Source organism: Belonocnema kinseyi, chromosome 10 (genome assembly GCF_010883055.1).
Source record: "Belonocnema kinseyi isolate 2016_QV_RU_SX_M_011 chromosome 10, B_treatae_v1, whole genome shotgun sequence".
In the NCBI taxonomy this organism is placed as follows: Eukaryota; Metazoa; Arthropoda; class Insecta; order Hymenoptera; family Cynipidae; genus Belonocnema; species Belonocnema kinseyi.
In genome coordinates, this window is record NC_046666.1 from 3,125,458 (window position 1) to 3,137,975 (window position 12,518).

The following is a 12,518-nucleotide window of genomic DNA, read 5'->3' on the forward strand; positions in this document are numbered from 1 at the left end:
TCTAGTCGGGAGTGGTGCTGACTGAAAACAGATGATTTGGAGCGATTCGCGCGCCATCTGTTGGTCATTCTAAGGACTTATTGAACTACCCTCGTAACATGGTTTATTAGCTTTCTGCTTCTATTTCCTTGTTTAGATTGAGTTAATCGACCCAATTTTTACCTTACTTTGCTAACATCCATATCCAACATGATCTTCCATGGTGGATCTCAATCCCTTGCTGGGACAAAAACTGCATTTGCAGGCTTAGTTTTCAGGACCATGTTCTAACGGCTGCCACAGCTGCACAGTATACAAGAGTTTCCACCTCTAACGCAGTTTGTGCTACGTTCAAATACGTAGGTAAAACCTTGCTGTCGAGATGTGCTATTAGTGCACGCAAATAGTTTGTGATTTTCATTTTGGACAGAGAATGCCTTAGTGTTGATTCTACATATCTGAACTCTAGTAAAGAATGAACAAAATTCCTTTCAAGATGCTATAGTTTTTATGGGATTTCCCTATCCACATCATCGTTAAAATATCCGGATGTGGTTCTAATGGATCCGTTACATGCTGTTCATTATCCCTAGCACCTATGCCTTCAGTTTCGATCAAGTCTTCGTTGTCCATATCTTCCACGGCGAGTTCATCAATAGGAAGTTGCAGTTCCACTTTCATTTTGATAGCAGCTATTTCAACATCCGAAAGCAGTCTGTTTACATATATTAAGCGTTTTTGATCTGCCAGATTCTGCGCATTTATTTTTTTCGCTAGCTCTGGGTATTTAAGTAAGAAGACTCTATGATGTTCTCTCCTCACACTTTCTCCACATTTGTCTGCCAAAAAATAAAGGCGCATAACATCTCTGTTCATATGGCATGTCCATTTTCGTCGCTTTTTTGGTTGCTGAACCTCTGCTTTTGCCTCTGGTTGTATAAGGTCATCCACCTCTGGAGCTAGTGGTGGTGTTGGATCATCAACAGGTTGAAGAAGAACATGAATTGCTCCTGCTTGACCGTTTGACGCGGCTTCCTCTAACTAGTGTTCATTGCCATCGTTTTTCCACGCCAAATCAACCTGTTGTTTAATCTCCATTTCTCGGTCTTCTGTAACATGTAGATTAGTCCTGATGTCCTTCACCTTAGCGATAAGATCTCTTAGTGCGACTTTTTTATATTAGGATACTTTACTGCAACTTTCGTTCTTAAATTGTATCCTTTTTCCATTTTCGTCTCAAACTTCGCACTTTCGTAATAGAGACGCACCAATTCCTCTTTCATTGTGGTATCCCAATTGATGCTCTCCCACGGTATTTCTGTCGAGGTGGTTGGCTGCAAATAGCTAGCGCAAGCCAAAGCATCCTCAGTAGGCACAGTTGATGTTCCACTGCTTACCGTTTGTCGCAGATGTTCTTGTTGGCCAGCTGTTTGATTAATGAGATTTGCCTGACCATCTCGCAGCTCACCATCGCCACCGTCCGGCATGCTGTGGCAACCAGCTGTGGCTTCAGGGGCGCCCGTCGATCCTCGGGAAGCGACAAGCGTTTCAAAGTCTTTAATATATTCTCCATTTTTCATTGATGCATTTTGGTGTTCTACTTAGTTCCTCTCCTCTTCGTTATCAGCCTATTTGGCATGGGAAACCCTGTCAGTAGCAATGTTACCGCCAACGTAGTCGTCAAAGTCATGAGAGGAAAGCTAGAGCCCTACCGCGAGATCAACGCGAGAACACCTTCGGTAGGAAGAAAACCTTTGGTAGGGTGAAATGCTGTTTCAAATTTAAAGAAAATGTAATGTGAACATTTTTAGAATGATTCAATGAAAATTATTGTTTGATGAATTTTACATTTTGAACTGATCGACTGTTATAATTGATTCTATTAAAACTAATGATTTCTGGAATTATTTTAAAATGTTGATAATAAAAAAAATTCTAGAAGTGAAAGCTCAAATTTGAAAAAAGATATAGAATAAAAATTATTTAAATGTTTCAGTGAAAATTATAGTTAAATGCTTCTCATATTGTGAAATAATTAATTAATTATTAGCTGAATAATTTTTTCAAAATATTAAATTAAATAAAGATTAAAATTTAGTTTCTTAAAATTAGGTAACAAAAATTTATTATTTATTCGAAGGTTATATAATTGAATATTGTATATGATTTGCATAATAAAAGTTTATTTATATTAAAATATCCCTATTACAATTACATAATTTTTCAAATGATTCAGATATTGTGCAATAATTATCTGCATTCAATTTTTTAATTTATATGTTAATGTGTTTTAATTTTTTCTGAAATTAGTATAGGAGGTCATTAATAAATCAAAGTTTTAGAAATGAAAGTGAAAATTAAAAAAAAATGTGGAATAAAATAATGTTAATGCTTGAACGAAAATAATATTTTAATGATTTTTACGTTATGAATACATTAATTAGTTACTACCTGATTTTTTCACGACATGAAATTACATAAAGATTGAATTATAATTTCTTGTAATTAAGTAAGATAAATTTATTATTTATTTAAAGTTTAGGTGATTTAAGATTGGTCATAATCTGCATAATAAAAGTTTGTGAATGTTTAAAATACCTCAATTCCAGTTACATTTTTTTTGTAAAGTTTTGCGATGTTAAATAAGCATCTGAATTCTGATTTCGAAAATAATTGCTGATTAATTTTTTAACAATATTAAATAACATAAAGATTGACTTTTAATTTTTCTTGATTAAGTAACATAAACAGGTTATTTACTTTAAGGTTTTGTAATTAAATCTTACATATTATTTGTATAATGAAAGTTTATTTATATTAAAAATACCCCTATTTCAGTCAAATAATGTCTTAAATGATAAAAATAATTGATAATGCTTCTAATGTTATTAAGTCCTTAATTAATTATTAACTAAATAATTTAGTTCACAATATTAAGTTACATGCAGACGGGACTTTAAATTTGTTCAATTGAGTGACATAAATTTGTATAAAAAAAGTTTATTTACTTCTTAAATACCTTTATTTAATTGTGTAACCTTTTTGAGTTTCTGTGATGTTGTGGAATGAGTATCTGAGCTATAAAAAAAAAAAAAATCTTCGAATGATATTTCGTTCTTTAATATTACTAATAGTAAGAGTAAATGCTACGTTACATTAATTCATTGAATACATTATTTCAGATTCTAATTAAGCGAAATTTTGGGTGGTAAAAAATTTAAAGAAATGAATAGTTATTCGAAAATTGGGTAAATGATTAAAATAAATTCCAAAGTAAGCGCGCGGTGGCGCGCGCACATGGTACTCTAGTGCGACTTAAAAATTAATTTTGAAAATCTTTTCGAGATATTTTTTATGTTTTGAAAAATTTAGGACCATACAAACTTCCCTTAATACTTTGCATTTAATTTTTAAATTTTTCAGCTCGCAAACTCATTAATTTTCACTTAGTTTAATTTCAGGTAAAAAATTTGCTATGTTGGAATTGAAAGCACTGATGGCCCATTTGCTACAAATTTTCAATTTCCAAGCTATCGATCACTCTCAAGAAATTACTTTTATTTTCGATATCTCGATTAAAGTAACTACGTGTTATCATAAGAGGCTATTCTATATAACTTTTTGTAATTTTTACAATAATTCTGCGAGAAATACGAATAAAAGATTTAGAAATATTTTTTTGTTTTTATACTGATAATTTATTCTATAGAAATTAACAAAAAATTATTTGACTAAATAAAAGTCGATGTTTAACAATTAATTTAGAGAAATGATTTTTTTTTAAAACAAGAAAAAAATCTGCCTCTGCCCGGATTTGAACCTGGAACGCCTCCATTGAGAATTCTTTTTTGAAATTTAAATAATTGGTTGAAAGTTAAACTATTTTGTAAAAAGTTCATTTTATTATTTGCAGGATTTACTATTCTGTTAAAAATTCGTTTTTTTGTTGTTGTTGAAAATTAATCCCTTTAACTGAAAATTTAACTATTACATTTTTGGTTAAAAATTGATTATTTTGGTTGAAAATTCAGGTAATAAATTTTTAGCTGCTAATTCATTTTTTTGGTTGAAAAATCAGCTACTTGATTGAAATTTAAATTACTTTGTTAAAAATTCATTTTATTGGGTTAAGATTTTAGTATTTTTTAATTAATTGCTTTAACTGAAAATCTAACTATTTCATTTTTGATTGAAAATTGATCTTCTATTATTAAAAATCAAGTAATTAATTTTGCATTGAGAATTAATCTTTTTTGGGTCGAAAATTTAACTAATACTTGATAGAAATGTGAATGACATTGTTAAAAAATCATTGCATTGGTTGAAGATTGTAATATTTTGTTGAAAATTCATTGTTTTTGTGCTTGAAATTTGATTTTTTGAACTTAAAATTTAACTATTCAATTTTTTTATGAAAATATGTAGATCGTTTTTAATTGATAATTCAACTCTTTTGTTGAAAAATTATGTATTTTGTTGTTAGTTCGTCATTCTGGGTAGAAATTTAATGTGAAGGAATGAAAATTCAACTACATTTTTGCTCAAAATGTATCGTTTTAAGTTAAGTTAAAATACATTTTATTAGTTTAAGATACATCTCTTTAGTTATAAACTTAATTGTTTCCTTAACAAAATTCTTTTATTAGCAAAAATTAATTTTTATATCTGAAAATTTAACTGTTTCATTTTTTGCTCAAAACGTATCATTTTAAGTTAAGAATGAACTATTAAATTTTTTACTGGAAACTCATGTTTCAGAAACCTACTTTTTCCATCAGGGAAATCATTTTACAAGAATAATCTAAAAAGTGTCGCTAATCATAATAAAATTATATACCCAGTGGGCACAAAATTTAGCGACATCTTTACGACATCGTTACGACAACTTTACGACATCCTATGTGCATGTCGTCAAGGTGTCTTTTCGAAATCGTAAATAAGTCCTTTGATTTGACGATATCTTTACGATATTGCAAAGACACCGAAACGACATGGACATAGGATGTCGTAAAGTTGTCGTAAAGATGTCGTAACAATGTCGTAAAGACGTCACCAAATGTTGTGCCTACTGGGTAGAGATGAACACTTTTCGAATTAACAATTTTAAATGAAATACAGATAAACTGCAAAATTAAGAATTTTTAACCTTTAAAAATTAATGAGTTCAAAGATTCAGATTGAATTCTATAAATATAAATACACGTCAATATTTTCAACTCTCTAAATTACAGAATCAATCAAGTTTAAAATTGTCAAAATTACATTATTTTTAACTATTTTAGGATAGAAGCGATAAAACTTGAAAAATTACATTTTTTGCACTGAAGACTTCTTAAATTATACACTAAATTATTTTTATCTTAAGTAGTTAAACATCCTTGAAAAGCTTCAAATTTTTATTTAAAAATCTTGAGAAATCTAGAAGTTGTTTTAAATTTATGCAATTTAAAAATTATTTTTGTAATTTTTTAAGAATTTCTAAATGTCTTTTAAAATGAATAGAATTTTTCCTAACAGTTTTAGAAAATACTGCAAATTGAAAAAAAATCTTGTTCAAAACTTCTAGATTATTTTTTAACAAATTTGGAAATCTTTAAAAACCTTTTTCAATATTCTTTTTAAATAATATTCCAAAATAAAAAATTATTTTTAATTTTCCCACAAATCTTATGAAAATGTTTTTATTCTTTTGAAGCCTTTTACAATTCTTAAGAAGTATCTCAGTTTTTTTACGACAGCTGCAAAAATTGTTAAAATTATTTGAAATCATTTCAAGTTTTAAATTAATTCTGAATCTTCTCAAAACTTCTAAATACCTTTAAAATTACTAAAATTTTAATTACAAATAACAAGCATTCAATTGCTGTCTAAACATCGAAATTCAACAATTTCCCTTATAAACTAAACTTTTTTTTTTTGAAAATAGCAATAAAAAAGTAACGTTCAAAGCTTAAAAGCTCTTCGAAATTTTCACTATTTAAGGCTTTCTATTTCAAACAATTCAGTTTCAAATTGTTTATTTTTAAATATTCTGTTTGAGTTCATTCGTCTTAAATAAACAGTAAAATATTGCTAAATATTAAATAATTTTTCTTTTTCTTAATGAGAAAATTTGAGATTACATAGATTAAAAATTAAATATTTTAGACTGAACCGAGGACTGAACCAATATTTTAAATTTATTGAAAGCGTTAAATACAAAATACATTATTATGAAGTAATTTTTTAATTAAACATAGTTTACAAAGTTTCAATATTGTTTTTCCATTTTTTAATGGATACGAGTTTCGAGTTAAAAGAGTTTAATATTTAGCGATAAAATCGTAAATTTTTTATTTTGAACGGATTTAGAATCGTTGTGACAAATCAATTATTTTTCCTTTTAAAAATAATTTATTTATATTTACGGTTGATAAAATAAAAATATTTTTTATCAAGAATTTGCAACTTCGAAAGCTTTTTAATTTTTTATTATTTAAGTCTTCAAGACTGCTATTTTAAAATTCTTCATATTTCAAAAAAAATCTAAAATGGAAAATTTTGTAATCAGAAGATTTTCAAATTACACACTGTAGACTTAATTATGTGATGATTGAAGAAGATAAGAATTGAACTAATTATTTTCTAAACTTTTGAAATCGAACAGGGACAGATTTTTCTTCTAAATATTTGTAAAATTCCCGGTCTCAAAAAATTCCCGTTCATTTCCTCGTTTTCCCGGTCTGATTTTAATTTAGAATTCCAAAAAAACAGTAAAAACTGACTTTTGCGGATTTCTTTAAATCTCCACATTTCGAGAACGCTGAATTCAAAAACCCCGGTCTTATGTGATGAGAATGTGCTTGTTAAATCCAAAAGAGTTTTAACAAAAGAGAATTCACAATCACAAAAATACATTTGTTTACTTAAACATTTATTTTTGAAAATTAGCTTCGCAAATCTGGGGAAAGTAAAAAGAACAAGCGCATTGAGAACACCTCCCGCGAATGGGGATTTCCCTCCATCAGTTCCCTCTAGTTTCACATTTATTGAAACAGAAATAACAGTTAAGGACAGTAATCTTATTCAATTTCAAATATTTTAGTATACCATTTTTCAAACTACGTTTCAAACTACGTTTCGAGACCCCCTGAATCCCAGAATAAGGATTTTACGATGGCGTCTGTATGTCTGTCCGTCCGGCCGTAAACATGATAACTCTCGAATAAATGAACGGATCAAATTTATCTTTGGCACACTTTTTTTAGGTCCTAAAAGAAAGTACCAGTTCATTAACCAGCCATTTTTGATGAAAATTCAAAAAGTGAGCGGATTTTGAAAAATGTTGAGACCACTTTTTTCTGAAATTGAAAATTCAATGTACGGATATGCATAGTATTGAAATGGACAAACTGTTTATCTTAATAACTTTTTTCGACAAAAGAAAAACTTTTAGACTTATAGCATTTTCAAAAATTTTTAAATTAATCGAAAATCAAAATTTTATTCCAAAACAACGCACGATATGAAATAAAGTCAGAGCAGCAAAATCATTGTTTTTTAAAAGCCCTACAAGATTATCATGACAAATTTTTGGATATTCTTTAAAAATCGAAAATTCCACTTTTGATTGCGCAAAAAAATCAAAAATCAAAAATTCCATTTTTTGAGTCAAACTATGATGGATAAGAAATGAATTTTTTTAAATAAACAATAAAGATAACATTGTTTATTAACTTAATTAATAATCAATTAATTAAATTATTGAATAAGAATTTATAAATAATATAAAGAATGTTTAATAACAAGTTTTTCTTATTTTACTAATTATTAGACCCTTTTTAATTTAAACTGTATTTAGAGTCTAATCTATGTTGCTTAAATCTATAAACATTTTATTTCAAATCAATATTTTTTTGTAACATTCCCTGAAAAGCAAGATATTTGTATTCAACTGTTTGTTTATTTAAGTATAAATTAGGCCCTTTTAAATTAAAAATACATAATAAAATCTAAACTTCCTTAATTTATGAGAAATTAATGTTAATTTAAGACCTCATTATCTGAATTTAAGAATTGAATCTTAAATTTATCCTAATTTAACTTGAAATCAGATAAATTTTGCTTAAATCTAGAAAAGCAAGAAATTTTATTAAATTTTTTGTTTTCCATATCATTAACTATTAAACCCTTTTTAAATAAGCGATACTAAATTTAATCTGGAGTGCCTGGATTTCAGAAAAACTGGTTTTAATTTAACACCTTATTAATTGAATTTCAGGATAGCGTCGCTTATATTCAGCCAAAGTTTACTTAAAGTCAGATCAAGTTTGCTTAAATCCAGAGAAATTTATTTTACTGTATGTCAACAGTTTTTTAATATTTCCTAAAAAGGAAGAAATTTTATTCAAATGTTTTTTGATTTCATTAAAATTTAGGATTTTTGCACTTAACAAAACTGCATTTAATCTAAAGCGCCTAAATTTAAGAAAAATTATTTTAAATTTAATATCTTATCTGAATTTAAGAATTGACTCTTAAATTTAGCCAAATGTTACTTGAAAGTCACATTAAATTTGGTTAAGTCTACAGTAAATTAATGTTTAGAATACTCGAAATAAGAATCAATCTTAAAATTGGTTTTGATTAAATTCAGAAAAATTTGGCTGAATTTAAAGCAAATTTTTCTCAAAACTATTTTTAAGATCTTATTATCTGACTTTAAGGCTGGATTCTTAAATTAAGCCAGATTTTATTGAAAACTATATTATTTTTTCTTAAATTCAAATTTTAGAAATTAATTTTGAGGAAACAATTTTTACCTGATTTTAACTTTTTTTAACGAACAACGAAAAGCAGATGTGTAAAAATTTATATAATTTATTATAAATAAATAAGTGCATGCAAATGGTTTTATGGGTATTAGCCCCAATTCGGCATTTGATTCGCACTAAATCTGAACAATTTAAAGACAAAAATATTTTTTACATAAAATTAATTAGAGATATTAAATAATTCATTACTAAAATAAATAAAGTGTTTTCTTCAGACTTGAATATAAATCGCTTGAAAATTAAACTTAATTATCATGCAAATAACCAATTCATGAATTCTTAAGGACATTTCAATGAATATCAATAATTATTATTGTTAATAATAACAAACAAAATTATTTACAAATGCATTATTTAGCTATTTTCTATCATTTTAATTTTTTAGAAATCATCATTGACTTATGTCATTGAAATTTGATCATATTTATGTAATTTTATTATGATTAGCGACACTTTTTGGATTATTCTTGTAAAATTATTTCCCTGATGGAAAAAGTTGGTTTCTGAAACATGAATTCCAGGTAAAAAATTTAATAGTTCATTCTTAACTTAAAACGATTTATTTTGAACAAAAAATGAAATAGTTAAATTTTCAGTTATAAAAATTAATTTTTATTAAAAAATGATTAAAAAAAAACAAGTAAATCTCCAACCAAGTATTAGTTAAATTTTTTACCCAAAAAAGATTAATTCTCAATGCAATATTAATTCCTTGATTTTCAAATATAGAAGATCAATTGTCAATAAAAAATGAAATAGTTAGATTTTCAGATGAAACAACTCATTTAAAAAAATTATTTTTAATAATAAAATTTTAACCCAATAAAATGAATTTTTAACAATGTAATTTAAATTTCAATCAAGTAGCTGATTTTTCAACCAGAACGATAAATTTTCAACCAAAAATGTAATAGTTAAATTTTCAGTTAAAGGGATTAATTTTCAATAACAAAAAAACGAATTTTGAACGAAATAGTAAATCCTGCAAATAATAAAATGAGTTTTTAACAAAACAGTTTAACTTTCAACCAATTAGTTAAATAAAAAAGAGGATTTTTAATGAAAAATTGAATATAGTTTAACTTTCAACATAAATCAGTTAAAAATGGATTAGTAAGATTGTCAGTTAATTCCGTGAACATTTTTTCTTGCTCATTATTTTTTAACATTAAAATAAAATTAACATATTTTAAAATATTTGTCAACTAAAAAAGCAATGAATTTTCAAAACAAAACAAAATAATTTTAAAAAATGTCAAACAATTATTAGAATTTTTAAATAAAAAAGATGAATTATTAATATATTTTTTAATTTTAGATAAAAATGAGTTTTAAAATTTTGCATTAATCTGACACATATTTTTATGTGAAACTGTATCGCGCATTTGAAACTTAGTTTTGAAAAATAAATAATTAATTTTGACTGAATTAAATAATAGTAAAAATATGTTTATACCATTTTAAAGCATGATAACGTCGAAGTTTTTGAATTTTTATTGATTAAAATTCGATGTTAAAAGATTACTTCAAACAAAAACAAGAAAAAAATCTGCCTACGCCAGGATTTGAGCCTTGAACGCCACTATACATGAGTGGAGAGTTAACCAATTCAGCCACTGAGGCCTCAGAAAATCTTTTCTTGTTCCTCAAAGTTATTTTTATCGGGGAATACTATACCTCTTTTTCCACTGTAACAATTGTATTCTTTATGATCAACGTGAGTTCAATCTAAATATTAAAAAAATTTAAATTAAAAAACGCGAACTTTAAAATGCTTTAAAATGGCACAAGAATTTTCCTCTTCGAGAAACAAGAACTGATCTGCTAAAGGGCCTCGGTTTCGTAATTGGTTAATGCTGCACTCATGTATAGTGGGGTTCCAAGTTCAAGACTGGGCGGAGGCAGATTTTTTTGTCCTTCAAAAAATTATTTCTCTAAAGCAATCTTTAAACATCAAATTTTAATTAATCAAATAATTGTTTGTTAATTTCTATAGAATAAATTATCAGTATAAAAACAGAAAAATATTTCTAAGTATTTTATTTGTATTTCTCGCAGAATTATTATAAAAATTACAAGAAATTATGTAGAATCACCTCTTATGATAACATGTAATTATTTTAATCGAGATATAAATTTTAAACGAATTGGTAGAGCAGGTCTGATGACGATATCAGTAATAAAAGTAATTTCTTGAGAGTGGTCAATAGCTTGAAAATTGAAATTGTGTAGCAAATGGGCCATCAGTGCTTTCAGTTCCAACATAGCAAATTTCTGACCTGAAATTAAACTTAGTGAAAATTAATGTGTTTAAATTAAATTAATATACTGATAATAATGGATGAGTACGTTTATAAGTTTTCAAGTTAAGGCCATACATTATACACTCGATTTCTACCTTACCGACATTTTTTTGCAAAAATTCACATCGAAATGAATTGTGATAGCGATTTTAAAATTTTTAAAATTAAATTTGAGGTATTAAGGGACGTTTCTATGGTCCTAAATATCTCAAAATATAAAAAAAAATCTCGAAAAAATTTTCAAAATTAATTTTTTTAGCACGGGACGACCATGTGCGCGCACCAGCGGGCGCTTACTTTTGTATTTCTTTTAATCATTTACCCAATTTTCGAATAACTATTTATTTTTAAAAATTTGTTACCACTTAAAATTTCGCTGAATTAAAATCTGAAATAATGTATTCAATGAATCAATGTAACGCAGAATTTACTATCACTATTAGTAATATTAAAGACCGAGATATCATTCGAAGATTAAAATTTTTTTATATCATTTTAGATTTTAGTAAAGTTTGATATTCCGAAAAAATTAATAATTCGGTAATTACTAATTAGTTTATAACATAAAAATTCAAAGAACAATTATTTTTATTGATACATGAAAATAATTTCTACTTTATATTTTTATGAAAGTAAGAATTACTAATAATATTTTACACTAATTTCAGAAAAATTAAACTATATTTTTGAAAATAATGAATTAAACATTTCATAACATGAAAGGTCTCAGACAATTATTTTCTTTGAAAGAAACAAATTACCCGTGTAGAAATTCAAATGGGGAACTAGTCTGGTTCCCGACCATTAGACCCCACTTAAAGTCGGGGGCTAGTCAGGTCATCTGACTAGCCCCCGACCAGTAGCATCACGGTAGATTAGTCGGGGGCTAGTCAGGGGACCCGACTTATCCTAATCGGGGCCTGATCGGGTACTAGTAAGAGTCATATGATAATACATCCGCCGCGTGGAATATTAAATAAACTCCCCAAAATTTGTGGAACATCCCCTAAAAGTTTTTCAAAATACTTATTATTTACGGAAATCTCCATAAACTTTTTTGAAATATTTAAAAGTGCTCAAATCAGAGCTGGCAGATCGTGGATGAAATTTACCCCCACCATACCTACCGTTTGGGAGCCGCAAAACAGAAAGTGCATGATTACCACTGTGAGTTCGTATGTAAGCCGAAAATGCACGATTCGACTTCGGAGTTCTGCTGTACGATGATTGCCGATCTGAAGGCTTCGGAAGACTTCGGTGGTCTTCTATTTATATCTCGTTCCCCATTTGAAAGAAATTGAAGAAATTGGCGATTTGGATGTTTGCGTGTTTCTTAATTTCATGCATGCGTCGATTTTCAGGTTATGTTTTTCAGGTGTACATAATATGGATATTATTACACACACACATAATTATTGTTAAT

At 27.2% G+C, this 12,518-nt stretch overlaps 1 protein-coding gene across 1 annotated transcript in view; it reads right to left on the bottom strand.

Moving 5' to 3' along the window:
* Nucleotides 1-10,865: 10,865 nt before the first annotated feature.
* Nucleotides 10,866-12,518, bottom strand: part of LOC117181956 (cytochrome P450 4C1-like) — a 16,996-nt gene continuing 15,343 nt past the window's right edge. The window contains exon 9 of the mRNA XM_033374984.1: nt 10,866-11,071. Coding sequence (XP_033230875.1) covers nt 10,908-11,071 — 164 coding nt within the window. The 3' untranslated portion in view covers nt 10,866-10,907. The remainder of the gene's footprint in view (nt 11,072-12,518) is intronic.